This window comes from Phaenicophaeus curvirostris, unplaced genomic scaffold (genome assembly GCF_032191515.1).
Source record: "Phaenicophaeus curvirostris isolate KB17595 unplaced genomic scaffold, BPBGC_Pcur_1.0 scaffold_51, whole genome shotgun sequence".
NCBI classification, from domain to species: domain Eukaryota; kingdom Metazoa; phylum Chordata; class Aves; order Cuculiformes; family Cuculidae; genus Phaenicophaeus; species Phaenicophaeus curvirostris.
Window position 1 is genome coordinate 382,118 of NW_027206674.1, and position 27,716 is coordinate 409,833.

Here is a 27,716-nt window from a genome sequence, read left to right on the forward strand (position 1 = left end):
AGCACCCTGCAGGAGACCTGGTTCCAGTGCCCCCCAGGACCCCCTGGCACTGGGACCCCTGATTCCGAACCCCCCAGGGGGCCCCTGGGCCCAGCACCCCCAGGTCCGGCCCCCCCCGCGGGCGCCGACCTTCCCGTTTAATCCGATTACCGGGCTCTCCAGCAAATCCGGCCTCGTTAATCGCCAGGCTCGGCCGTGGGGCTGAGGAGCTCGGGGTGGGGAGGGGGATCCAGGACTCCACACCAAGCGTTCTCCATCCCTCCATCCCTCCATCCATCCCCCCGGCTCCATGGCCGCTCTCTTCACCGGGAAGGTCCTGTTGGCCAACCGCGAGGAGGACGAGGTGGAGACGGAGCGGGAGCTGAGCCGGGCGCTGGACAACAAGGTCCTCCTGCTCTACTTCGCCTCCGCGCGCTGTCCCCGCTGCCGGAGCTTCTCCCCGCTCCTCAAGGATTTCTTCGTACGCTTGACCGATGAGTTCTACGTGGAGAGAGCCTCCCAGCTGGGCTTGGTCTACGTGTCCCGGGACGAGACGGAGGAGCAGCAGCGGGATTTCCTGCGGAGCATGCCCAAGCGCTGGCTGGCCGTGCCGTTCGGAGATGCCTTCAAAAGGTACGACGCGCCCCGGGGATCCCACGCTCCCAACGGTTCCTCCGTCGTCTCCTCCGCGTGGATATTTCCTCTTTTCCAGCTGTTTTATCCCCAATTCCATCCCCACCGGAGCCGTTTCTGAGCCGCGGGAGCTGCTAAAAACGTGCTCCCAGCCTGGAAAGCCGAGAAGATCCTGGGCTGCATCCAACACCGTGGGACCAGCAGGGAGGGAGGGAGGGAGGGAGGGCATCCTGCCCCGCTGGGGAAACCAAACCTGGAGTTCTGGGTCCGGTTCTGGAGTCCTCAACGCAGGAAGGACGTGGAGCTGGTGGAGTGAGTTCAGAGGAGGCCACAGAGATGATGTGAGGGGTGGAGAACCTCCCGTGTGAGGAGAGGCTGAGAGAGTTGGGGTTGTTCAGCCTGGAGAAGAGAAGGCTCCATGGAGACCTTAGAGCAGCTTCCAGCATGGAAAGGGGCTCCAGGGAAGCTGGGGAGGGACCCTCAGTCAGGGAGGGCAGGGGTGGGATGAGGGGAACGGTTTTGAGCTGGAAGAGGGGAGATTGAGATGAGATTTTAGGGAGAAATGTTCTCCTGGGAGGGTGGGGAGGCCCTGGCCCAGGTTGCCCAGAGTGGTGGTGGCTGCCCCATCCCTGGAGGTGTCCAAGGCCAGGTTGGATGGAGCTTGGAGCCCCTGATCCAGTGGGAGGTGTCCCTGCCCATGGCAGGATCCAACCAGCTCAGATCCCTCTGGAGAACCTCAAACCCTCCAGCAGATCCACCCGGCTCAGTGTCACCCCCAAACTCTCTCAGGGAGCCCTCGATGCCTCCATCCAGGTCGTGGATAAAGACATTGACCAGGACCCAGCACGGAGCCCTGGGGACACCGCTTGGAACTGGCCTCCAGCTGGAGGACGAGGAGCAACGGGAACCGCTGAACCCTTCCCGATTGGTGGTTTCTCCTGCTTTTTGCCTCGCAGGGAGCTGGAGCTGCGCTTCGCCGTGTCCGAGGTGCCCGTGGTGGTTGTGCTCAAGCCCAGCGGGGAGGTCATCGTGGAGAACGCCGTGGACGAGATCCAGCGCGTGGGTCCCTCCTGCTTCCAAAACTGGCAGGAGGCCGCCGAGCTGGTAGACCGGAATTTTCTCTTGGCCGAGGATCCCGAGGACTGGGCCAGGAGGAGCATCACCGACCCCCTCCGCCGCCTCAAGTACAAGCTGGACAAGAAGAAGGGTGTGAAGAACGAGGAACGGGAAGAGGGAGGCGATGAATTATCTTAGGGGCTCCACTGCCTGTTGGGAACATCCCTACCTGACGTCTCCGGACCAACAACGTCCGTTGGCTCTGTAAATATCCACTAAAATCTCGTTAGTTTTCCAAGAGGTGAATTGGTTTTGAGGGAAACGGGATCTCGTGTCTGTTCCCACCTGGAACAGGAGGGAGCTGAGGGACAGCAGCTCAGGACCATCCCTGCCGCAGATGCTCATCCCTTCCGTTCTTCTGTCCCTAGCGAGGGTCCTGGCGGTTCCCTAGAGGGGTTTCAGGGGGCTCTAGAAGGGTTCCAGGGGGTCCTCAGGGTCCCTAGGGGGGACCGGGGGGACCTTAGAGGGGTTCCAGGGGGTCCTCAGGGTCCCTAGGGGGGACCTGGGGGACCTTAGAGGGGTTCTCAGGGTTCCTAGAGGGGTTCCAGGGGGCTCTAGAAGGGTTACAGGGGGTCCTGGTGGTCCCTAGAGGTGACCTGGGGCTCCTAGACTGGACCTGGGGGACCCTAGATGGGTCTTAGGGGTCTCTAGAGGGGTCCTGGAGGTCCCCAGAGGGGACCCAGGGGACCCTAGATGGGTCTTAGGGGTCTCTAGAGGGGTCCTGGAGGTCCCTAGAGGGGACCCGGGAGTCCTAGACTGGACCTGGGGGACTCTAGATGGGTCTTAGGGGTCCCTAGAGGGGTTTCAGGGGGTCCTGGTGGTCCCTAGAGGGGACTCAGGGGTCCTAGACTGGACCTAGAGGACCCTAGAGGGATCTTAGAGGTCTCTAGAAGGGTCCTGGTGGTCCCTAGAGGGGACCTGGGGGACCCTAGATGGGTCTTAGGGGTCTCTAGAGGGGTCCTGGAGGTCCCCAGAGAGGACTAAGGGGTCCTAGACTGGACCTGGAGGACCCTAGAGGGATCTTAGAGGTCTCTAGAAGGGTCCTGGTGGTCCCTAGAGGGGACTCAGGGGACCCTAGATGGGTCTTAGGGGTCCCTAGAGGGGTTTCAGGGGGTCCTGATGCTCCCTAGAGGGGACCTGGGGGTCCTAGACTGGACCTGGGGGACCCTAGATGGGTCTTAGGGGTCTCTAGAGAGGACCCGGGAGTCCTAGGCTGGACCTGGGGGACTCTAGATGGGTCTTAGGGGTGTCTGGAGAAGTCCTGGAGGTCCCTAGCAGGATCCTGGGGGTCCTAGACTGGACTTGGGGGACCCTAGATGGGTCTTAGGGGTCTCTAGAGGGGTCCTGGAGGTCCCTAGCAGGATCCTGGGGGTCCTAGACTGGACCTGGGGGGGGTCACTAGAGGGGTCACAAGGGGTCCTGGGGGTTGTAGACTGGACGTCCCCAGCCAGGAGTGCTGGGAAATGATGGAAAGGGGCTTGCCGAGCGCTTCCACCAGTCCCTTCGGGACTCCAACTTCCACCAAAACATCCTTCCGTGAAATAAATCACAATAAAAAAACCCCTCAAGACCGTTTTGTTTTCTGTTCACTTCAAAACATCCAATTTAATTTTACGCAACTTCAAATCAAAAGAACTCGAGGGCCTGGTTGAGGTTGTCTGAAAACCTTCAAAGGATTTTTTGCAGGTGCCTTCGTATTTGATCAATCAAAAAAAGAAGCAACTTTGCATTTTAAATCAATCCAGGACGTCAGCTGGAGCTCCAGCTTATGGAGATCGCCTCGTTTCACATTCCTGTTGGAAGTTGGAGGGGCCAAGTCCTATTGGAGATCCATAACCTTTAATAAAACGACAAATCTTGCTTTCCGAGGACAGGGGATCTGAACACAAAGTGACCATGCGTGGTTGGAGAGCAAAGGGACTGAAGAGACAGAAGAAGAAGAAGAAGAAGAAGAAGAAGAAGAAGAAGAAGAAGAAGAAGGAAAAACCAACTGGTGAAGGTGAGAAAGCTCAACTCTTTGTCCAGCAGGATTTTCAGGTGTTTCAGCTCCACTGCAGGGTGTAGTTCTGGCCCAACTCCAGCTCAAGGCGCGTGATCGTCAGGACCTTTGAACCACAAGCAAACAAACAAACAAACAAAATTAGCCATGAGTGACTCTGCTCTGGAGGTTCCTTGGTTTTCTGGAGCTCCTAGAAGCTGCAGGTTCCTGTTTCAGATAACTCCTTTTTAATTCATCTTTTTGGTTATTTATCATGTATAAAATATAGGTGTGTTATAATATATAATTCTAGGTGATCGATATGTTGAGTTACGTTGAGTTACGTTGAGTTTTATGTTGAGTTTTATGTTGAGTTTTATGTTGAGTTACGTTGAGTTACGTTGAGTTACGTTGAGTTATGTTGAGTTTTACGTTGAGTTTTACGTTGAGTTTTACGTTGAGTTTTACGTTGAGTTTTATGTTGAGTTATGTTGAGTTTTATGTTGAGTTATGTTGAGTTTTATGTTGAGTTACGTTGAGTTTTATGTTGAGTTATGTTGAGTTTTATGTTGAGTTATGTTGAGTTTTATGTTGAGTTACGTTGAGTTTTATGTTGAGTTACGTTGAGTTATGTTGAGTTATCACCGAATCAAGGAATATCCTGAGTTGGAAGGGACCCCCAAGGACCATCGAATCCAACTCCTGTCCCTGCCCAGGACACCCCAACGTTCCCACCGTGAGCCTGAGGGTGTTGGTCAAACGCCTCAAGAATATTATCAGCTTGGACGCCGTGACCGCTGCCCTGGGAGATGTTCCAGTGCTCCCCAACCCTCTGGAGGAAGAACTTCATCTAATGTCCAACCTAACCCTCTTCCTGCCCCTCCCTTTATAGGATAATTATGCTTTTAATTGATTAATAGATTCTCTTTTGCAGTGAGAGCGCTGAGTCCTATAGAAAAGGGACAAATAAAGGAAAATATCAACCGGTTTCCACCTCCAGCTCAACCCTAATTAGTGATGAGGCTTTATTACTTCCTAACGACAAATTCCATTGGGGGAGCGCCCGGAGCTCTGACTGCTGAGCTCTCCGTGAAGAAATTAGGTTTAGAATTTAAGCTACAGCCAAGAAGTGAAGCCCGAAGTGTTGAAGAGCACGTAAGGAAGCGCAAAGATGGGTTTTTTCCCCATAAAACTTGGATTTACCTGTTTTCCGCTGTCGTAGAGCACAGCGTGAGGAGAAGGGATCGTTCCCCCGTCCTGGGACACCGTCACCTCCCGGACGTTCTGGGTCACCCCCAAAATTTTAATCTGAGTGAACTTCAAATTATTTGGATCAACGTAACCACGGTGCAGAACCTTTATCTCTAGAACATTCTGAAGGAGGAGGGAAAAAAGAACATCAGCGACTGCTCCTGACGTAGAAATTGGGTTTTTTCAGCTGCCATTTTTGTCCCCTTCTTCAATATAAAAATAATAATTAAAAAAATCTATAGTGTTATTTATTTTCCAGATGTTGGAAGCGTTAATTTTCCTCATCCCTTCACCATCTCCGACCTCTTGAAGGTTTCTCCGCTACCAACGTGGCGATTAATATTAACCAAATTAGTCCTGATGTTAATTTTGCAGCGTAAGGAAGGTTTAAATCGGAGAATCATGGGATGGTTTGGGTTGGAAGGGACCTTAAAGATCATCCAGTTCCAACCTCCCAAGTTCCACTTGGCCTCGTAGAACTTCATCTTGTTTTGAGAAGCCAAGTAAACTCCCTCGGTTAAGTTCACGATGATAAAATCTCTGGGTGCTCAAACCCAACCCGTCACCATGACCTACCCCACGAGCCGTGAAGGAGCTCAGCAGGTAGACACCATCTTCATAGGCACCTGTTAAAGAGGAAAGTACAATCTGTTGCTCTTCATCTTTAATTTTTGGTTATTAGAGACAAGAATTGTGCTGCACGCCCCGTGTGGACGTCCTGCAATGTTTGGATACGTCAAAAGGATCATGATTTGTTGTGTAACTCATGATAATCTCATGGTAGATGAGTCCTACCTTGATAATCTCATGGTAGATAGAGTCCTCCCTTGATAATCTCATGGTAGATAAGAGTTCCACCTTGATAATCTCATGATAGATAGAGCTCGACCTTGATAATCTCATGGTAGATAGAGTTCTACCTCAATAATCTCAAGGTAGAACTTCACGGGGCCACCCCACAGCAGCTGTAACTGGTGAAGAGGCTTCTCTAACACATTCATCTTCCCCAAAGATAATTCAAATTTATTAATATCAAAGAAATTCGCTGAAGCTCAAGCTTCCACTTTCATTTGTGGTTAAAGTTGAGAACAAACCCCTGTTTGATGTGTTCTCCAGGTCACAAGTTCACTTAATCAAAATATATTGTCTCTGTGTACCAGCATTTTTTATTTATGGTGCCATCTTTTCACTCTTTTTTACATTTTACCCTTTTTATTATTTTCCATTTTAGCGTAATTTTACCCTAATTGGCTGCGTTTAACCATTTCACTGCTGGTTTTCCCAGTTTGTGCTCCTGCTCCTGCTCAGAATCACAGATTATTAAACAAATTTGTCCCAATAGCAATTTTGCAGCATAAGAAAGGAATAAATCCGAGAATCATGGGATGAGTTGGGTTGGAAGGGACCTCAAAACCCATCGAGATCCAACCCCACGGGCAGGGACACCTCCCGCTGGATCTGGTTGCTTCACGTCCCCATCCAACCAGACCTTGAACATCTCCAACACGTGATTTATCTTAACGAAGCTGCTTAAATTATCTTCACAGCTGCCGTTGGTCAAGTGGTCACTCTTTGCTTTGCTGCCGGCGTCGCATTTTAGGGCGATCAGCTATAATTTAGCTAAAAAATTAATGATTTGAGAAAGCCGGTGACCTCGTGTGTGAGCGGTTAAAGTGAAACGGGACAGATTCATGGACTCATAAAATGGTTTGGGTGGGAAGGGACGTCAGACAGGAATAGTCGTGCCTCGTAGACTCCAAATTAGCTCATCGATCATGCAAACGAGAAATCTTGAACTTACCGATGCGCACCCCGTCGTCCCAATAAAGCCGCCCCTCAGCCAGTTGATTGTCATCCAAAGCGACCGTCAGCGCCAACGGGTTTTTTCGGCTAGAAAAAGAGTATTTGTCTTGGAAAATCGTGGTGGTTTCTTTCTCGAGGGGTATCATTTAGGTATAAATAGGAATGGTTGGACTCGATGATCCCGTGGGTCTCTTCCAACCTGGTGATTCTATGATTCTATGATTTTAATTTGTATTATTGACATTGCGCACGGCTCAAATTCTCTCTGTTATGGGTCTCCCCCAATCCATAGCGTTAAATTTCGAGGAGACCGTGGGGAGGAAACCAAAAATAAAGGAAAAAAAAATGCCTTAAATTAAAAATGCTCCAATACACATTGATTTTTTCAGGATTGATTAATGTTTATTCAAAATGGGAGACGCTTCCAAGCATGGTGGACTTTAAATCATCACATTTTGCTTGTCCCAAGCCGAAAAGGAGTCCAGAAAAATACTCTCACTGTATAGAATTGTAGAATCATGGAATGGGTTGGGTTGGAAGGGACATTGAAGCCCATCCAGTTCCACCCCTGCCATGGGGACACCTCCCACTGGATCAGGGGCTCCAAGCCCCATCCAGCCTGGTCTTGGACACCTCCAGGGATGGGAGAGCCATGACTTCCCTGAACAACAGGGCATCCCCACCCTCATCGTGAAGAATTCCTTCCTAACGTCCAATCTAAATCTTCCCTCTTCCAATTTAAAGCTGCTCCCTAAAAAGCAAATTAGCCGGCGAAGTGAATTCTTCTCCTACCTGTAAAACGTCGTGTTGGCCGGGCTCTGCTGGGCGAGGACGTAGCCACCACGGACGTGGAGGTTGATGTGTTCCAAAGGGGCTGCCAAATTGCTGAATTGCCCCCTGAAGCCAATGTACTCGTCCTGTTTGTGATTGAAAAGAGCATAAAAGATCATCTTCTCGTTGAATTACTGATTTCAAACTTCTTATTTTGGAAGGAAGGGTGGAGGGACTCAACCCCCTCCCTGTTCCCGGGCCCAGGGCCCCTTTCCAGGAAAGATTCCATCCTGCTGTCCATGCGGAGCCTCCCCTGGTGGAGCTTGAGGCCGTTCCCTCTCGGCCTGGCCCCTGGCCCTGGGGAGAAGAGCCCAGCTCCCTCCTCTCCACAAGCTCCTTGCAGGGAAAGAGCAAGGAGGTCTCCCCTCAGGCTCCTCTTCTCCAGGCTGAACCCCCCCAGCTCTCTCAGCCGCTCCTCTTCTTCTCCAGCCCCCTCCCCAGCTTCGTTGCTCTTCTCTGCACTCGCTCCAGAGCCTCCACATCCTCGTGTCCCACCAACCCCCCCAGGTCCTTCTCCTCCAGGCCCTTTCCAGCCAGACTCCTCCTAGGCTGGAGCTGCCCAGGGTCGTTGTGCCCCAAGGTCCTGCTCCAACCTCCTCCCCTTGGTCTCAGCCCATGGATCCAACCAGCTCAGATCCCTCTGGAGAACCTCAAACCCTCCAGCAGATCCCCCCAGCTCAGTGTCACCCCCAAACTCTCTCAGGGAGCCCTCGATGCCTCCATCCAGGTCGTTGACAAAGACATTGAACAGGGATGGACCCAAATAAAATCGTTTAAAACTTTTGTCTTCCTCCATTCCATCATTCTTCGAGAAGAAATTATGCGCATAGTCGATGGGTTAAACAAACCAAACGTGGAAGCACTTCTGATCATGGATGGAACCAGCTCCGTTCTCCTTCTACAGACGAACTCCAGCCCCTCCACGTCCTTCTCGCAGCAAGGGGCCCAAAATTGAACCCACTATTAAAAATGAAGATACTATAGAGCTTAAAATGACTCACGGTGTGGTAGTCGTACCAACGGGCGTTTGGGAGGTAGGCGTTTACCACCACGGCACCCTGGAATTCAAATTTAAGTCTATTAAAGGCAGAAAAGGCAACGTTGAGCTGAAAATCTTCTAAGATTTTCATCAATCTCTAAGATTTCCTCATCTTTTGGCTCAGTTTTTGGTGCTTTTCTATTTCTGGTGTTTCACCTGTTGCAGGACGGGGCTGATGAGCAGGGCTGGTCCCCACAGGAATTGTTTGTGGATTCCCCACGTCGTTTTGTCTTCCACAAACCTGTAGAGTAAGAAATGAGACGTCACGGCCTCAGCGTCCACCTTCTCCAAGCTCGGGGAAGCCCTTCTTCTCAGTAGAATTAACCTTTCCTCCACTAAACACGTGAAGGTGTCCCCGCCGTGGTAGGGGGGTTGGAGCTGGTTGATCGCGCTGGATGGGGGAACGGAGCTCAATCCAGCTGCCTGGAGGAGAAGGACCTGGGAGTGGTGGTTGAACACGAGCCAGCAGCACCTGGGGACGTGGTTGACCAGGCGTGGTGGCGTTGGGCTAATGGATGGACCGGATGAGCTTGGAGGTCTAGGGTTTTGAGATAAAAATCATTGGCACGGAGGGGAATGGAGACCTTGAGGTGATACTGAGTGTGAATATTCTCAATTCCTTCCCAGTTTTAAAAGCGAAATGGCTTTAAATGAGGGAAAAACCCTTTAACGACCACCGAAACCCGAGGACATCAGCGGGAATTCTTGATTCCTGGAGAAGGAAGGAGCCGACTCACTCGTGGAGCAGAGGGCGGACGACGGTGCTGCCGCGGGCGGTGGCTTCGTACATCAACGTGTACAAGTAGGGTAAGAGGCTGTATCGGATGTTTAGCACGTTCCGGGAAATGTCTTCGAAGGTGGAATTCCAGGCAGCGGGATCTTGCCTCTAAACAAGAGAAAAGAACCTCTCAGCGCTCGAAGAGGATTATTTCCCGCAGAAGGGATGGAGGGGGAAAAACTCTCAGGGTTAGCATCGTTTTTTCATCTTTATTGACCATAAATTAATAGAATTTAAAAGCCATAAATGTCAAACATGACAGGAAAGAGGGGGGAGGAAAAGGAGGAGAAGAGGGGGGAGGAAAGGAAGGAGAAGGGGGGGAGGAAAAGAAGGAGAAGAGGGGGGAGGAAAGGAAGGAGAAGAGGGGGAAGGAAAGGAAGGAAACGAGGGGGAAGGAAAGGAAGGAAACGAGGGGGAAGGAAAGGAAGGAAACGAGGGGGAAGGAAAGGAAGGAAACGAGGGGGAAGGAAAGGAAGGAAATGAGGGGGAAGGAAAGGAAGGAAACGAGGGGGAAGGAAAGGAAGGAGAAGAGGGGGAAGGAAAGGAAGGAAACGAGGGGGAAGGAAAGGAAGGAGAAGAGGGGGAAGGAAAGGAAGGAAACGAGGGGGAAGGAAAGGAAGGAAACGAGGGGGAAGGAAAGGAAGGAGAAGAGGGGGAAGGAAAGGAAGGAAACGAGGGGGAAGGAAAGGAAGGAAACGAGGGGGAAGGAAAGGAAGGAAACGAGGGGGAAGGAAAGGAAGGAGAAGAGGGGGAAGGAAAGGAAGGAGAAGAGGGGGAAGGAAAGGAAGGAAACGAGGGGGAAGGAAAGGAAGGAAACGAGGGGGAAGGAAAGGAAGGAAACGAGGGGGAAGGAAAGGAAGGAAACGAGGGGAAAGGAAGGAAAATTAAGTGAAAGAAATGAATTAATTGACTTGAATTAAATTGAAATGAAATGAAAATGGTCTACATGAAAAAAAAAAGAGTAGCTGTTTTGGTCTTGTCGAGGGGCGATGTTTGATTAGAACTGGAACATGTTAAGAAGAATGATGTTGGTTCAGCACATGGGGGGCGTTCACCTAAAAAAGACACGTACGGGGAGTACCAAAACGCAGGAAATGGGGAAAACACGGGAAATAAGAAGCCCCAGTCAAAGAAAAGCACAGAAGGTGCCCACCCTGCCCTCGTTGCCGTTGTGGTTCCTGGAGTAAGGGTAGAAGGCTCCCAGCTCCATCCATCGAGCGCACAGCTCATAATCCGAGTCCCTAAAGAAGCCGCAGATGTCGGCTCCCGTCTGAAAATGAAGGGAAGAAACCATCAATAGCAATACGATCCATTTTGTTTAATAAAAATAACTCAGAATCATGGAATCCTGAAGTGGGTTGGGTTGGAAGAGACTACAAGGTCCATCCAGTTCCAACCTCGTGCCATGGGGACACCTCCCGCTGGAGCAGGTTGCTCCAAGCTCCATCCAACGTGGCCTTCAACACCTCCAGGGATGGAGGAGCCACCACTTCTCCAGGCAACTTGGGCCCCTCCACCCTCCCAGGAGAACGTTTCTCCTCAAGATCTCATCTCAATCTCCCCTCTTGCTGCTCACAAATAATATAAAGCAAAAAACCGGGAGCTTACGTAAGAAACTCCAAAGAGACTGAACTCCATCATACCTGCAAGGAAGAGAGTTGGTCCCATAAGACCTGGGTTTGGTGTGAGGGTTGTGTAGATCAGACAACTCGGGATGAGAAAAAGCAAAGAATTTCAGAAATCCCCTCAGGAAAGATGATTTTTGTTTAAGAAGCGAAGCAGCAGATTTGGGGGCAACAGGGAGAGGAAGATGGGAAGGGGATTGGGGTGAATTTGAGGACAATGTGGTTCTCAAACGTGATTAAACCCAATTCCTATAGAAAACAGGGAGAATTATTTATCATGTGATAAGAATTAAAAAATAAGTGAAGACGACGTTGGCCAAAAATCCCGATTTCTCAACTGAGTGGCCCGTTTTGGCTCAAAAAAATGTGATTATTAGGAAGGAAACCAAGAAGAAACGTGGAATAAATTGGTTATAAGGTGTCTCCGTACCGATGATGGATTTCTCGAGCTGATCCCAGGCCGCGGTGTTGTCTCCCAGCCAGTGTCCCGACCACCTTCCACTGCCGGGGTAGTTGGAACGGGTGACGACGATTCCTCGCTCCTTCGTGAGGTTCTGCAAGACGCTGGGGTTGCACGTGGGAGAAGAAACCAGGCGGGTGAGAACCAAGAGAACTGCTGAAGGTCTTGGGCACGACTCCACAAACAGAAGTGGCGTCTCAGTTTTCTGTAGGAAAGCTCTGCTGTGCTCTCCTTGGCAGGAGGAGCCACCACAAACCCAGCCGAGATGTGGGGGGTGGGTGGAATTCACTAGGACCCCCTCATGGGCAAAAACGAAGAATGAAGAGACCACCAACCCATCATTAGAAACCAGGCTATGCAAAGGGATCTGAGCTGGTTGGACCCATGGGCTGAGACCAAGGGGATGAGGTTGGAGCAGGACCTTGGGGCACAACGACCCTGGGCAGCTCCAGCCTAGGAGGAGTCTGGCTGGAAAGGGCCTGGAGGAGAAGGACCTGGGGGGGTTGGTGGGACACGAGGACGTGGAGGCTCTGGAGGGAGTGCAGAGAAGAGCAACGAAGCTGGGGAGGGGGCTGGAGGAGAAGAGGTGCTGAGGGACATGGGTTGGTGATCAATGGGGATGGTTGGACTCCATGATCCGGTGGGTCCTTTCCAACCTGGTGATTCTCTGATTCTATAAACTGGAAAAGCAAGGAGAACCTAAATTGAGGATTTCCACTCAGAACTAATCATTTTAAGGGAAAATAGAAGTGGAGACCTGCACAGGACACCCCAACGTTCACACTGTGTGCCTGAGGGCGTTGGCCAAATGCTTCTAGAATATTATCAGGCTCGGTGCGAGGCCAAGAGATCAACACCTTGAATAAACCGTCTCATCAGAGACACGGGTGGAAGCAAAGATCTTGGTGGACTTGAATGACTCGAAGCTTTCATTCAAGGCTATCATTGGTTAATTGCTTTGGAATGGCTAATTGCTTTGGGATTATTAAGTGCTTTAGATTAATTCAAGAGGATAGAATTGTTCTGCGTTTGGTCTTGTAAGGGTTTTGGGGTGCAATTATTCGCTTGGAATCAAAGAGCTGAAGATATTCAGGTGGAAGGAAAAACGATGAGGATCTTTCTTTCTGCTCGATGAGCTGCTGCTATTGTTCATCAGGCTGAATTTGCAACGAGTTTTGGAAAGGACGAACCAAAACACAACTTACTCCAAGGTGGGTTTGGTTTGTGACCATCCGTAGAGGTTGTGGACGTCGTAGTGGCTGACGGGGGAGCCGTCGGGGAGGATCTGCTCCCCTTCCATGCAGAGCGTTTTGTAGCTCAATCCCTCTGTTCTCCATCCCAATCCTGTTGGAAAGGGAACAGACGGATTCGTGTTTTCGCACTTTACATCCCGTAAGAATCTTAACAAGCCCCTTTTTCTTTAATTCGCGTCGTCTTGATTGGTGTTCGGTTCTTCTTCTGTATTTACGTGGTCATTTTTTTTTATTTTAAAGCAGATACTTTTGGTTTTCTGAGCTTGGATTTCAGAAATGTAAGAAATGCTGAAAATTCTAATTGAGATATTTAAGAAATGCTGAAATTCAAATTCAGATATTTAAGAAATGCTGAAAATTCAAATTGAGATATTTAGAAAATGCTGAAATTCAAATTCAGATATTTAAGAAATGCTGAAATTCACAAACTGGGGAAGTTCTGATGTTCCTAAAGTTGATGAGTAAGTATCTGGGTCTACGAGAGAAATAGTCACTTGCTTATAGATGAAGAGGATCAAAGAGTAAAGAGATCAGCCAGGTACCCAAACTACCTGGGGAGCAAATCTGCTTCAGAACACCCCAAGAAATGATAGAGGCAGGTTGGAGAAGACCTCGAAGCTCATCCAGTCCAACCCTCAGCCCAACCCCACCCTGCCTACCAAACCACGTCCTGAAGTGTCACATCGACACGTTCCAGGGGGACGATCCCTTCCCTGCTCCTGCTGGCCACCCCATGGCTGATCCAAGCCAGGATGCTGGTGGCCAACTTGGCCTCCTGGCTCATGTTCAGCCTCAACCAACACCCCCAGGTTCTTTTCCACCGAGCAGGATCAGGTTGTCTAGGGAAGTGGTGGTTGCCCCATCCCTGGAGGTGCTCAAGGTCAGGCTGGATGGGCCTTGGGTAGCCTCAACGAGTGGGATGTCCCCGCCCATGGGCTTGGAACTGGATGGGCTTTAAGGTCCCTTCCAACTCACATTATTTCGATGCTATTTCAACACCGTTCCTCAAATTCGGTGTCGTAGTTTTACGTATCGGGATGAATCAGAGGAGGCCCAAGGGTGTTTTTCGAAGTTTTAGTCATGAATTGCATTTTTCATCTGGGAAAACTACACTAAACCCTGAAATCCATAACCTCGGCCACGTATCTAGCAAAATCCTAGGTAGAAACATCTAGAAAAATCTAGAAAAAAAACCAAAAACCTTCTTAATTTCAAAAGCACCCCGTGATCGCTGTTCTCAGCAGCTAAGACCAACGTTAAGAGCTTTGATCAGCTCCAAAATCCAGTTGACTTTCTCTTACGGGTTCAGTTACGGATTCGGCTACCTAATTTTAACCATTTATGCCACAATTTATATATAAGAAATTCTATAGGAACCAGAGGGACCTAAAAGACATAAATTAATTACAGGAGTGATCCGACTTACGCGGCATGTATGGTGGAAAGTTGAGCTCTTGGTTTCTACAGCCACCCACGGCGCCGTTAACGAAGCTCGCGGGTTCGTTCATGTCCTGAGAACAGAAAGAAAACGCGGGATGAACAAGTTTCTCAGAAATTGGGGCACTTTCTTCCTTCTGTCACCCCCCCTGAGCAAACCAACAGGAGCTGCTGTTGGGGCTGGTCTAATTTTTGGAAGTGGAGAACGGTTACGTCCTCTCCTTCTGTGGTAGCTGAAGAATAAGACTAACCAGGCCATAAAAACAAAGTCGTAGCAGAACAAAGGCAGAAGAACTTGAAGATGACCAAAAACTGACATCTGGCCAGTACTTCAGGAGCCAAAAATGATGGAGGTCAAGAAAACCCTGATTTTGAAGCTACAATGGAAACTTCAAAGGAGGCCGGATGCCCACAAAGAAAGGGTAGGGGGCTATTTTCATAGAATCATAGAATCCCTAGGTTGGAAAAGACCTTGGAGATCATCAACTCCAACCATACCTGCCCACTACTAAATCATATCCTAAGCACCTCATCTACTCATCTTTTAAACACCTCCAGGGATGGGGACTCCACCACCTCGCTGGGTTGACTATTCCGATGCTTGACAACCCTTCCTGTAAAGAAATTCCTCCTGATATCCAACCTAAATCTCTCCTGGTGCAACTTGAGGCTATTTCTCCTCGTCCTGTCACCAGGGAGAAGAGACCAAGACCCACCTTGCTACGACCTCCTTTTAGGGAGGTGGAGAGAGCGATGAGGTCTCCCTTCAGTCTCCTCCAGACTGAACAACCCCAGCTCCCTCGTAAATTTGTGCTCTAAACCCTCGTATAATCGGTCTCGGCCCGTGGATCCAGCCTGTCCAGGTCCCTCTGTGGAGCCTCCCGGCCCTCAGGCCGATCAACGCTCCCACCCAACTCAATTTCATTGGCAAAGTGACCGAGGAGGAGCTCGATTCCCTTCTCCAAGTCCTTGGTAAAGATATTGAAGAGAACTGGGCTCTGGGGACACCACTTGTGACCGGCCACCAGCTGGATTTATCTCCGTTGACCACAACCCTTTCAGCCCAACCATCCAGTGCTTCACCTGGTGAAGCGTAAACCCATCCAAACCATGAGCCACCTCCTTCTCTAGGAGAATTCGTGTGGGAGACACTGTCAAAGGCCTCATTAAAGTCCAGGTAGAACGTCCACAGCCGTTCCCTCATCCGCTAAGCAGATAAAGGAGATCGTACAAGGAGATCAGGGGTCAAACCGAGCTCGAACCCAGCGTTCTTAAACCGGTCCCTGGTCAAGGGGTTGAGAACCGATCTGCAGATGCATAAAAAGATCTCAGAAAGAGAAGAAATTTTTGCACTTACGATCCACAGGCCGTCAAACTTCAAGCTGAGGGACGCGTTGCGGGGGTTGCTGTAGACTTCGGTGATTTCTCTCGCCCACCACTCAATTGTGGAATTGCGGAAGAAGTCAGGGACGGCAGCGTAGGCTCGGTAGAGCTGCAAAAGGAGGAGAAAGAAAGGAATGAGGCACAGACACAGGGCTGAAAACACCCCCTTCCTAAAGAATTTAGAATGATGGAATCGTGGAATGGGTTGAGTTGGAAGGGACCTTAAAGATCATCTAATTCCAACCCCCTCCCCAACTTAAAGTCATTCCCCCTCATCCTATCACTCCAAGTCTTTAAGAAAAGGCCCTCCCCGCTGTAGCCTCCTCGAGGTACTGGAAGGTCACTATGAGGTCTCCTCAGAGCCTTCTCTTCTCCAGGCTGAACAACCCCAAATCTCTCCTACGGGAGATGCTCCAGCCCTCGGATCATCTTTGTAGCCTCCTCTGAACCCGTTCTAACAGCTCCATCTCCTTCTTCTGTTGAGGATTCCAGAACTGGACGCAGGACTCCAGGTCAGATCGCACACAAGAGGAATAGAGGGACGGAACAACCTCACTCAACCTTCTGGCCGCGGTTCTTTTGATGCAGCCCAGGACGCGGTTGGTTTCTGGGCTGTGAGCGCACGTTGCCAGCTCATGTTGAGCTTCTCATCTCCCAGCACCCCCAAGTCCTTCTCCTGTTCTCAATCACATCATCCCCATCCTGTATTGAAACCATAGATCGTCCCAACCCAAGTGTAGGACCTTGTAATTGGCCTTGTTGAACCTCATGAGATTCCCACAGGTCTCCAGCTCGTCTGGGTCCCTCTGGATGACACCCCATCCTTGGCTTGGTGTCATCAGTAGTTTAATTTTATTAAAAATTCACACTTTGGATAGTTTCTACAACTCGCTCTGACGTTATTTAGGGGTTTCTGATGTTCTGGTAGAAAAATTCATCACTTTTTTGCATCCAGAGTCTTGGATTCGATTTGCTCAGCCAGGTCACTGCTGGGAGTATCAACTATAAAGAAAACGCTGCTCCCTCTCTGTGTCAGACACTAAAAAAATACCAATCTTTACCTCCACTTGTTCTTCCCAGGTCAGCGAGCTGTTAACTTCTACGTTGGGAAGATCCGGCCACACCTGGTAGGAGAAAGGAAACGTTAAATAACTGATTTAATTGGATTTTAAAAATGAGCATCATGGAATCGTGCAGTGGTTTGGGTTGGAAGCCACCTCAAAGTCCATCCAGTTCCAACTCCTGCTATGAGCAAGGGCACCTCCCGCTGGATCAGGGGCTCCAAGCCCCATCCGACCTGGCCTTGAACCCCTCCAGGGATGGAGCAGCCACCGCTTCCCTGGGAAACCCGGGCCAGCGCCTCTTCACCTTCCCAGGAGAACATTTCTTCCTAAGATCTCATCTCAATCTCCCCTCTTTCAACTCAAACCATTCCCCCTCATCCTCTCCCCATGATTAAGAGTCTCTCCTCGGCTTTCCTGGAGCATCTTTCCACACTGGAAGCTGCTCTGAGGTCTCCCCGCAGCCTTCTCTTCTCCAGGCTGACCAAACCGATGAAGCTTCACTTCACGTGTTCCAACAGCGACACAACTTGAAGCTATTTTCCTTTTGTAGCGTGCAAAGTATCATCTAAATATGGGAATGTCCATGATATGAGACGTCTTCTCCCTAATATCTAACCTGGCGTGAGGCTTAATAGGATGAAATAACCTGCTTTTTAACGACAGCACCTTTGCGTATATGATATCGTTGGTGTTGGGCCATTTGATGAAGACGTCCTTCTCCACGCCTCTTTGGAAGGCCAGGTAATCCGTCTCGTTGGCAGAAATAGCCGCATCCTAAAATCAAAGTTGAGAGAATTTTACTTCTAAGCCCAAAAGACAAACGCCGAAACGGTTTTCAACGCCTTCCGTGGTAACGTAAACCCCAAACTCAACACTCACCAGGATTAGGATGAACCTCATGCCTTCTTCTTGTATTTTATTAATTAGAGCGGGCAAGCCGGAGAAGCTGGGGCTGAGGGTGAAGTCCATTTGTCGCACCATGTAGTCAATATCTGTGTACTGGACGTCCTGCCGCGCGCGCCGAAAATGAATTAAAGGGTTGTTTGGTCAGTTCTTGAGTGACGTCATCTACATCGCCCATCGGCAATGGGATCGTCGCCCATCGAGAATGGGATCATGACCCATCGATAATGGGATCGTCACCCATCGATAATGGGATCATCACCCATCGATAATGGGATCACCCCCCCATTGACAATGGGATCATCACCCATTGGCAACGAGATCATCACCCATCGACAATAAGATCATGACCCATCGATAATGGGATCGTCACCCATCGATAATGGGATCATCACCCATCAATAATGGGATCAACCCCCCATTGATAATGGAATCACTCCCCATTGATAATGGGATCACCCCCCATTGATAATGGGATCATCACCCATCGGCAACGGGATCGTCACCCTATTGATAATGGGATCATGACCCATCGGCAACGAGATCATCACCCATCGACAATAAGATCATGACCCATCGATAATGGGATCATCACCCATCGATAATGGGATCATCACCCATTGATAATGGGATCATGACCCCATCGATAATGGGATCATCACCCATCGATAATGGGATCATCACCCCATTGATAATGGGATCATGACCCATTGGCAACGAGATCATCACCCATCGACAATAAGATCATGACCCATCAATAATGGGATCATTGCCCATCAGCAACGAGATCATCACCCCATCAATAATGGGATCATCACCCATCGATAATGGGATCATTGCCCCATCGATAATGGGATCATCGCCCCATCGATAATGGGATCATCACCCATCGATAATGGGATCATTGCCCCATCGATAATGGGATCATCACCCATCGGCAATGGGATCACCCCCCATCAACAATTTGAGCACTGGGAAACCTTCTATCCAAAACAAAGCTGAGAGAACCGGGTTCTCCTGCCTTGAGAGGAGAAGACTTAAGGAAGACCTAATTACCATGTACCAATACATAAGGGTGTCTACAAGAGGATGGAGACGCCCTTTTTATGAGAGGTCACATGGAAAAGACAAGGGGTAACGGGTACAAGTTGCTCCTGGGGAGGTTCCACTTGGATTCCAGAATATTTTTCACCACGAGAACAGTGAAACTCTGGAACGATCTCCCAGGGAAGGGGTAGATTCTTCTACCCTGGACATTCTAAAGGCTTGAGAGGGTGTTGGGTTGTCTCATTTAAGCTATAGATCACCTAAAATGTTGGACCAGATCATCCCTGAGGTCCCTTCCAACCTGCATTCTGGGATTCTATGACACATTCATCATCCAAAATCAAGCAAACTACTGACTTTAGACGTAAAAGTGGAACCTGCTGCAGCTTAAAGCTCAGGTTGTCACATCTCCACAACCTATCCAGTCTGAAATTTGGCTTCCACCAAGCACTGGGAGAGGGCGTCCAAGGGAGGAGGTGGAATCTCCACCCCTAGAAGCCTTCAAAAATCTTGTAGAGGTGGCACTTGGGGACGTGGTTTAGTCAGCACGGTGGTGTTGGACTGGAGGAGCTTGGAGATCTCCTCCAATCCAAGCTCTAAGGGCTTTCAACGTACGTAGGGTATCTTGGCTCTCTTCATGTCTTCCACCAAGCTGGCGACTTCAGAGTCGTTTTTATACCCGTAGCGGCACAACTGGAAGCCCAGGGCCCAGTAGGGAGGCAGGACTGGTCGCCCAATCAGCTGAAAATGAAAAAGAAACAATAATTATGGTGACTATCAAGCTACTGGAGAGCATCTCGAGGCCACCATGGAGTTAGTGAAGGGTTCAGAGGGGGAGTGGGACGTGGAGCCACTGAAATCATTTGGTTTCTTCACCCTTGAGGAGAAGGAGGGGAGACCTCAGCATGATCTGAAGCTTCCTCACAAGGGGAAGAGGAGGAGACGCTGAGCTCTTCTCCGGTGACCAATGATGATCTGAGGGAATGGCAGGAAGATGCGCCAGGGGAGGGTTAGGTTGGGCCTAGATGGGCTTTGAGGTCCCTTCCAACCCAACCTATTCCATGATCAGGAGAAGGTGCTTCCTCCAGAGGGTGGTGGAGCTCTGGAACAGCCCCCAGGGAAGCTTGATACTCAAGAAACATTTGATCAAAGCCCTCAGAGATGCAGTGTGAACGTTGGGGTGTCCAGTGCAGGGCCATGAGTTGGACTTGACGGTCTTTGTGGGTCTCTTCCAACTCAGGTCATGATGTGAATCAACAACAACAAAAAACATCTTTTGGGGGTGTTTTTTCAGGGGAAAAAAAATGGAAATGGAACCTTTTGGGGTGTTTTTTCAGGGAAAAAAACAGGAAATTGAATCAACAAAATCCCCCGAATGTTTTGCATTTGCAACAGGAGCCTCGTACCGCCGTGTATTGCTGAACGACAAGCTCCGGTGTCGGCCCCAAGACCACGTAGAAGTCTAGAATCCCCCCCGTGGTGCGATAGGTGAGGGCAGGCGTGGGCTGGAAGGTGACGTCTGGAAGAAGGAGGCAACACAAGAAGGCAACGAGCGCCTGGGTGAGGCGAACGCCAACCACGGAAGGAAAACACGCTGAGAAAATCAAGAGAACGTTGGTTCTCACCCATCGCATTGCTGTTCAGCAAGAAGACCCCGTGGGCGCTGCCGTCTTCTTCAAGACCCATGTAGAACGGCTGGAAACCGTATGAATTCAGCAGGTTCTGCAGAAGAAATGGGGTGAAGTTTATTGGGAAGACACGGGAGGCATTGGGTTCTCTGCATCTGCTCATCAATTATCCATTATAAGTAACACGGTTAATTAAGGGTCGGCTACGCAACACGGAACGTTGTAGGTTGAACACTCAACAGGAGACGTTGAGCAGGAGCAATCGCCTTCAGCCACAGGTTTCAGAAAATCAGGGAATGGGTTGGGTTGGAAGAGACACCAAACCCCATCTAGTTCCACCCCCGTCCATGAGCAGGGACACCTCCTGCTGGATTGGGGGCTCCAAGCCCCATCCAACCTGGTCTTGAACCCCTCCAGGGATGAGGCAGCCACCACAGCGTGAAGAATTTCTTCCTAATGTCTCATCTAAATCTTCCCCCTTCCAACTTCAAGCCATTCCTCCTCGTCCTATCACTCCAGACCCCTGGAGAAAGTCTCTCCTCAGGTTTTCTGGGGATCCTTTCCATCCTGGAAGCTGCGCTAAGTTCTCCTCGGAGCCTTCTCCAGGCTGAACAACCCCAACTCTCTCAGCCTGTCCTCGGATGGGAGGTTCTCCAGCCCTCGCATCATCTCCGTGGCCTCCTCTGAACTCACTCCAACTGTTCCATGTCCCTCCCAAGCTGAGGGCTCCAGAACTGGATCCAGGACCCCAGCTTTGGTCTCCCCAGAGTGGAGCAGAGGAGTAGAATCCTCACCCTCCCTGATGCTCCCACAGCTTCGGACGCAGCCCAGGACACGGTTGGCGTTCTGGGCTGGGAACGCACCTTGCCAGCTCACGTGGAGCTTCTCATCCACCAGCACCCCCAAGTTCTTCTCTGCAGAGCTGCTTTCAGCCCCTTCATTCCCCAATTTCTATTGACACCAGGCATTTCCCCACCCAGAGGCGGCCAATCAACCCCAGTTGCTACGAAGCAAAAATAAAGTGGAAACTCCAGGGGCAGGAGCACAAGCAGAAGCTCCAGGAGGAGAAGCAGGATGGGGCTTTTATTTTTTCCCCTCCACACTCACCCCAGGAGGTTGGTCCCTGGCGAACATCCCCCAGGTGACCCAGCTCATGTTATGTTGGAACGTGGCGTGTTCAGTCTCGCCGAAGCCGTAGACGTATTGGGATGGCAACCGGGTGGAAATCTGAATGAACATGTCGCTGAAGGTGAACGTCGGGAGCTGAGAATCCCAGCTGAAACGGGAAAAGAGAACGAGATCCCAGCAAAGGCAGGTGCCGGCCCTGGTTGCCCCAAGAAGTCACGGCCGACCCATCCCTGGAGGTGTCCAAGGCCACTTTGGACGGGGCTTGGAGCAACCTCATCCAGTGGGAGGCGTCCCCATGGCAAGGGGTGGGACTGGATGGGTTTGAGGTCCCTTCCGACCCAACCCATTCCTGGGATTCCGTGAATCCATCGCATTTAACTTTAATTGGTGACACGCAACTTCACCGTGTCTCCCAAACCATGATTTGTTTGGTCAAACCGCATCCATTTGCCTTAAAACGTGACTCCAGCAGCAAAGCGAAGGTTGTCTACTTGACCAACGATCGCGTTTCTACGCCGTGAAGATCATTTACACCATCACGTTAAGATAAAACGTGTTCTAGAGGTTTTCAAGGCCAGGTTGGATGGAGCTTGGAGCAACCTGACCCATTGCAAGGCGTCCCTGCCCACTGGGGATCTTTGAGGTGTTTTCCAACTCAAATAATTTTATTATAGAGTTTAATGGTCTTTTCTTTGTGTTTTAGAGTTTTCTGGGACGTTCTAGTGCAGGTTGGTTTGAACCATCAGGCGTAAAGGAGCTTTTCTCTGTTAGAAACTTAGTCATGACGTGATAGCGTAGATGGAGGAGGTTGAATCATAGAATCGCTCGGTTGGAAAACATCTTTGAGATCATTAGGTCCAACTGTCCCTGTTCCTTAATGAGATTCTTGAGCACCTCATCTACCCAGCTTTCAAGTCCCACCAGGGATGGTGACACCACCACCTCCCTGGGCAGTTCCTGGGTCTGAGAACATTTTCCTTGGAGGAATCTTTCCCGATGTCCAGTCTGAACCTGCCCTGATGCAACCTGAGGCCATTCCCTCGTCCCAGCTCTTGCTCCTTGGGAGAAGAGACCAACACCCACCTCACCAGAACCTCTTCTCAGAGAGTTGTAGACTCAGCCTCTTCTTCTCCAGGCTAAACAACCCTCAGCTGCTTCTCCTAACCCTTGTTCTCCAGCCCTTTCCCAGCTCCGTTCCCTTCTCCAGACTCACTCCAGCCCCTCAATGTCCTTCTTGGAGTGGAGGGGCCCAAAACTGAACAAATAATTTCCCCTGCTTGGCAGGAAGGAACTCGACTTGCGATTAAATCCAATGAAATTGGATTAAATTAAATCGGCACGGCTTACATCACCGTCCCTGTGCTCCTGCGTCGAACCTGGATCCCAAAAGGTTTGGTCTGAACCGTTACGTCATAGAGTCGATTCTCCGCCGTGCTCTGCGGGGACTCGGGGAGGTCCAGGGGCACCGGCACCTCGTAGCGTTTGTTTGCATAATCGTAAATCTAGGAGCGGAAAATTAATTCATTTTCAGGGACAATCAACAAGCGACAAGTCCAGGAATTCAGGACAAAAAAAACAATGAAAGAAATTTCTTGCCCTCCTCTTGACCAACGGGAAGACTCCAAGTTGGACACGGGGAAACGTTCAATTGTTTGTTAGTAAAAACACTAAGAAAGATGAATTACTTGGAATGGTTGAGTAGATCTGCTGAAATAAGCATTTTCTCCTTTCTCAAACTCATTCAAAATAATTGGGTTGAGGAATAACGACCTCAAGGTCTTCTTTTGGGCCAGCAATGGCTCGTTTCATTATTTCACTCTATTAATCCAAGTGGATTTTGATGGATTTCCTCTTTTTGGATGGCTTTCCTTTTTCTGGATGGATTTCGATGGGGACGTCGGCCCAGGTTGCCCAGGGGAGTCGTGGCTGCCCCATCCCTGGAGGTGTCCAAGGCCACGTTGGATGGGGCTTGGAGCTCCTTATCTGGTGGGGGTTTGAACTGGATGGGCTTTGAGGTCCAACCCAAACCATTCTATGAATTTTTTAGCTGGTTTTAAGAGCTTTCTCATCAGGTTTTCTGTATCGACTCCTTGGCGTGAGCCGAATCAAGACTAAGAGCGGCAAAAGCCGTTTGGTTAAGAGGAAAAACTACTTTGGCTGACAAATAAAACACAAAACTGAGTAGAAACCTTCTTCCCAGAAATATTGACCACTGATATTTCAACTAACGGAGATTCAGAGAAGTTCTGGCTGACCTTGAACTGCAGCATGTGGTTGGTGTGATATTTCACCTCCAGGCGAAGGGTGCCGATGGGCAACGTGGCTTTCTCGTAGGCTCTGAGGTTGCTGCCGCTGAAGGTGAGATTGGCCGCCATGCCCGACGCCGTGTACTCGACGGCGGCGGCAGAATACGCGTTCTCAGGGCTCTTGTAGTAGCAGGATGGAATATCTGGCCCAGAGGGATTTTCCTGCGGGTGGAGACACGGGGCTGGTGAGGAAATCGAGGCACTGGCACAAGCGGCTCGGAGAAGTCACGGAAAACCCATCCCTGGAAGGGTTCAAGGCCAGGTTGGACGGGGCCTGGAGCAACCTCATCCGATGGAAGGTGTCCCTGCCCACGAGGGGGTGTGGAACCGGGTGGGCTTTGATGACCCTTCCAACCCAACCCAACCCATTATTTGGGTGCCGAGTTCATTTTGGATTCAGCAGCAAGAATTCCCTCGTTTGAACCACCTACTGGACTCTGGACCAATAAAGAAGCCGTGTTGAACCCAACGACCTCAATACTATTTTAGCCACAATTAATTACTTCAAGGTTTCTTTGGTCCAGTCTGTATCATTATCAAGTGACGATGAGGATTTCAGGTTCCCTCTGTCTGTGACCTTCACCTCAAGCCCAACACAAAGGACCTTGGAGTCCACTTTGACCACCCGCAAAATCGATTCACGGTGTCAGATGAGATCTCTCCATCACCTTCTACTTTTCTTTACTCGTATAACTTGTCTTTAAAAGACCCACTGGGAATTGCGGTTTATCTATCAGGGACCTGAGGTCAAAGGAACCTTCTTTTTCTTCTGTAATTGAACAAAAACGCTTAAATTCTTCTCAAGTTGGATGTTGTGGTGATGGTTTACGCAGCCTCTTCCCATCTCTGAATTACGATAAGACCTCCTGCCTATTTGTAAAAATAAAACCAACCTGCTCAGCTCCACTTTACGCCCAGGGAATATTTTTTTTCAGCACCAAAAGATGAAAAAAAAGGAAAGGGAAGAGGACCTGGAGGCGCTGGTTGAGCAGCACGCGAGTTCCCAGGTGGCTGAGAGCATCTTGGCTTGGATCAGCCATGGGGTGACCAGCTGGAAGAGGACTGGAAGGGCTTGAGAACGACCCTGATTTCAATAAACCGCCTATTTTTTTTTAAAATCGAATGTTTTTAAGATTAATGAGATGGTTCTCGACATGCTTCTTGCCAAGTTGGTTTCCAAAAAAATTTGCTTACGCTCCAGACGCAACCGAGCTGTTCACATTTCTCCTTGGAAGCGTCCAGACCAGGATAACAATCGTATTTTTCGTTGACGGTGGTTCCAAAGGTCCATCTTAAGGAGTACGATTTCCCAAGATCCAGCTGGAGTCCTTGTACGAGAGCCACCTATAAACATCGAAGAACCAAGCGTGATGAAATTCCACCTCCCAACGTTTTTCTCAGATCCTTAAAACCAAGAATCATCGAATCACGGAACAGGGTGGGTTGGAAGGGACCTCCAAGCCCATCCAGTTCCACCCCTGCCATGAGGAGGGACGCCTCCCACTGGCTCCGGTTCCTTTTCAACCCTTAAAATAGAAGCGGAAAACCCTCAGAGGTTTCTCATTCCGGTTTTCCTCTCGTTATTTACCTTTTCCACGGGGTTATAGGTGACAGTATGAGATGAATTTTGTACGTTGTTGTTCTGCAGCACCGTGACCGACACCACCTCCTGGAGCAACCCCAATATTTTGACTTCTTCGAACTTCAGTTGGTTCGGGTCGGCGTAGTTGTTGTTTGCGACATTCATTTCTAGAACATTCTGAGGAATAAAGGAAGAATTTCATTGACTTTCCTAAATTTCTCCTGATTTAAATTGAAAAGTGACTTTTTTTTTTATTTTTTATGTTGTAGAATCGTAGAATCATGGGGTGGTTTGGGTATGAAGAGACCCCAAAGCCAACCCTTGGTTGGACTTGTGGGCTGTGATCATGCATCAACAGCTCACGTGGAGCTTCTCATCCACCAGCACCCCAAGTCCTCCTCTGAAGAGCCTCTTGCGATCACATCATCCCCCATCCTGTCCCGAAACCATGAAAACTTAGCTCCTTTAAAAAAAAATACATCTACTTACGTTGGAAACTTTGAAGTCGTAGAAAATGTAGGATTTGCTGTCAACCGTCCCTAAAAGGCGGAGAGAGAAATTGCAGCTGTGGTGAGGAGTGAGGCAGCATTGGAAAAGGCAAGTCGGAAGATCGAAACAATCACTAATTAATATTATCACTATAATTGCCCTCAAAAGCTTCCCCATAGAGAAACCGTGGGAGAACCTGCATCATCGTTTCGAATCCCAATTAGTGTCTGAAGTGTCGGAATGGGTTGGGTTGGAAGGGACCTCAAAGATCATCCAGTTCCAACCCCATGGGCAGGGACACCTCCCACTGGATCAGGGGCTCCAAGCTCCATCCTACCTGGCCTTGAACCCCTCCAGGGACGGGGCAGCCACCACAGCATGAAGAATTTCTTCCTAATGTCTCATCTAAATCTTCCCCCTTCCAACTTCAAGCCATTCCTCCTCATCCTATCACTCCAGACCCTTGGAGAAAGCCGCTCCCCAGCTTTCCTGAAGCCCCTTTCCATCCTGGAAGCTGCTCTAAGGTCTCCTCGGAGCCTTCTCCAGGCTGAACAACCCCGACTCTCCCAGCTTGTCCTCATAGTAGAGGTTCTCCAGCCCTCGCATCATCTCCGTGGCCTCCTCTGGATCTGTCCCAGCAGTTCCATACACGTATTTATTAGCACATTTTTAACGATCGGTGGTTATTCTTCCTCCTCCTCCGATGCAACCGGTTCAAAGATTCCAGTCGATGAGCAGCCCTGCTTGGATTGTCCTCCTTCCTTCACTCCACCAGCTGATAGAACCTCACCTGTTGATTCTCCGTCATCCCAGAATAAGTCCCCTACTGCTTCTCCGTTGTCATCCAGAGCGATGATGAGTCCCATGGGATTCTTGCGGCTGAGGAACCAAGAAGACAACAGGCTTTAATAGTCAACTTCAGAGCCCAGCGTTCAACAGGTTTGAAACCTTTGAGAAGAGAGTCTACTAGTCCTCAGACCTCCAAGGGGGTCGTGTTGGATGGAGCTCAAAGCCCCTGATCCAGTGGGAGGCGTCCCTGCTCTTCGCAGAAGTTGGAACTGGGTGGGCTTTGAGGTCCCTTCCAACCCAACCCATTCCAGGATTTTATCACAGAATCACTTGGTTGGAAAAGACCTCGGAGTTCTGATAAGCAATAAAGCTCTTCTGATTCAATAAACACGAATCAATTTTATGATTCAATAAATAATAAAGCTCCTAGAGGCACCTCTGAAGCTCCCACAGGCGCCTCTGAAGCTACAACCAGTAATTACGTAATATTGTGATTTAATAATGTAACAATCGTAATTAAATAGGGATGAGGATGGAGGATGGAGGATGGAGGATGGAGGATGGAGGATGGAGGATGAGGATGGAGGATGAGGATGGAGGATGGAGGATGGAGGATGGAGGATGGAGGATGGAGGATGGAGGATGGAGGATGGAGGATGGAGGATGGAGGATGGAGGATGGAGGATTCAAATACTAAACGCCACTTTCTGCAACCTGGTGACCCCGAGCCCGTCCTTGAAATCACATTTCAACCCAATTTCATGAAGAAAACCCTTCGTTGTGGACATCTACCTCGCCACCGTCGTGGTTGCTGGTTTTTGGAAGGGGAAGACGTTGCCTCCTCTCAAGTGAAGCCCCATTTTGTCTGCGGGAAGGTACATGTCCGTCCATTGTTTCCTCAACCAGAGCCTCGCACCCTAACGAACGAGGATGAAAAAGGAGCAGATTGCATTAATTGCTGCTGCCTCGGTTCTTCCTAATTATCCCTTTCTCCTTAATTCTTTCATCTCCTTAGTTTCCATAATCCTCCTTCGCCTGGAGAGGAGGAGGCTGAGGGGAGACCTTCTTCCTCTCTACAACTACCTCAGAGGAGGTTGTGGAGAGGTGGGTGTTGGTCTCTTCTCCCAAGCAACAGGTGATGGGACGAGAGGGAATGGTCTCAGGCCACATCAGGAGAGGTTGAGATTGGAGACATTAGGAAGAAATTCTTCATG

At 49.8% G+C, this 27,716-nt stretch overlaps 2 protein-coding genes across 2 annotated transcripts in view; one reads left to right on the forward strand and one right to left on the reverse strand.

The window, feature by feature from the left end:
- The first annotated feature begins 289 nt into the window (after positions 1 to 289).
- On the forward strand, positions 290 to 1,892 carry NXNL1 (nucleoredoxin like 1). The gene is made up of 2 exons (XM_069881514.1): positions 290 to 612; positions 1,569 to 1,892. Exons 1-2 carry the CDS (start codon positions 290 to 292, stop codon positions 1,864 to 1,866), a joined length of 621 nt encoding a protein of 206 aa, XP_069737615.1. The 3' UTR covers positions 1,867 to 1,892.
- Positions 1,893 to 3,755: 1,863 nt separating this feature from the next.
- Positions 3,756 to 27,716, reverse strand: part of LOC138734004 (maltase-glucoamylase-like) — a 43,663-nt gene continuing 19,702 nt past the window's right edge. The window contains exons 21-48 of the mRNA XM_069881537.1: positions 27,295 to 27,419; positions 26,504 to 26,592; positions 25,714 to 25,763; positions 25,231 to 25,401; positions 24,837 to 24,986; positions 23,592 to 23,804; positions 22,684 to 22,838; positions 21,316 to 21,484; positions 20,206 to 20,302; positions 19,987 to 20,099; positions 19,196 to 19,321; positions 17,510 to 17,638; positions 17,297 to 17,404; positions 16,628 to 16,690; positions 15,541 to 15,675; positions 14,173 to 14,257; positions 12,699 to 12,837; positions 11,464 to 11,597; positions 11,017 to 11,051; positions 10,562 to 10,678; positions 9,368 to 9,516; positions 8,787 to 8,871; positions 8,593 to 8,649; positions 7,553 to 7,677; positions 6,759 to 6,847; positions 5,534 to 5,583; positions 4,910 to 5,080; positions 3,756 to 3,833 (exon numbers count right to left, since the gene is read on the reverse strand). Of these exons, the coding sequence (XP_069737638.1) occupies positions 3,771 to 3,833; positions 4,910 to 5,080; positions 5,534 to 5,583; positions 6,759 to 6,847; positions 7,553 to 7,677; positions 8,593 to 8,649; positions 8,787 to 8,871; positions 9,368 to 9,516; positions 10,562 to 10,678; positions 11,017 to 11,051; positions 11,464 to 11,597; positions 12,699 to 12,837; positions 14,173 to 14,257; positions 15,541 to 15,675; positions 16,628 to 16,690; positions 17,297 to 17,404; positions 17,510 to 17,638; positions 19,196 to 19,321; positions 19,987 to 20,099; positions 20,206 to 20,302; positions 21,316 to 21,484; positions 22,684 to 22,838; positions 23,592 to 23,804; positions 24,837 to 24,986; positions 25,231 to 25,401; positions 25,714 to 25,763; positions 26,504 to 26,592; positions 27,295 to 27,419 (3,192 nt within the window). The 3' untranslated portion in view covers positions 3,756 to 3,770. The remainder of the gene's footprint in view (positions 3,834 to 4,909; positions 5,081 to 5,533; positions 5,584 to 6,758; positions 6,848 to 7,552; positions 7,678 to 8,592; positions 8,650 to 8,786; positions 8,872 to 9,367; positions 9,517 to 10,561; positions 10,679 to 11,016; positions 11,052 to 11,463; positions 11,598 to 12,698; positions 12,838 to 14,172; positions 14,258 to 15,540; positions 15,676 to 16,627; positions 16,691 to 17,296; positions 17,405 to 17,509; positions 17,639 to 19,195; positions 19,322 to 19,986; positions 20,100 to 20,205; positions 20,303 to 21,315; positions 21,485 to 22,683; positions 22,839 to 23,591; positions 23,805 to 24,836; positions 24,987 to 25,230; positions 25,402 to 25,713; positions 25,764 to 26,503; positions 26,593 to 27,294; positions 27,420 to 27,716) is intronic.

Coding starts and splice junctions, on each gene's coding strand:
- NXNL1 (XM_069881514.1), top strand. CDS start 290: ATGGCCGCTCTCTTCACCGGGAAGGTCCTGTTGGCCAACCGCGAGGAG. Junction 613..1,568: donor TTCGGAGATGCCTTCAAAAG/GTACGACGCGCC, acceptor TTTGCCTCGCAG/GGAGCTGGAGCTGCGCTTCG.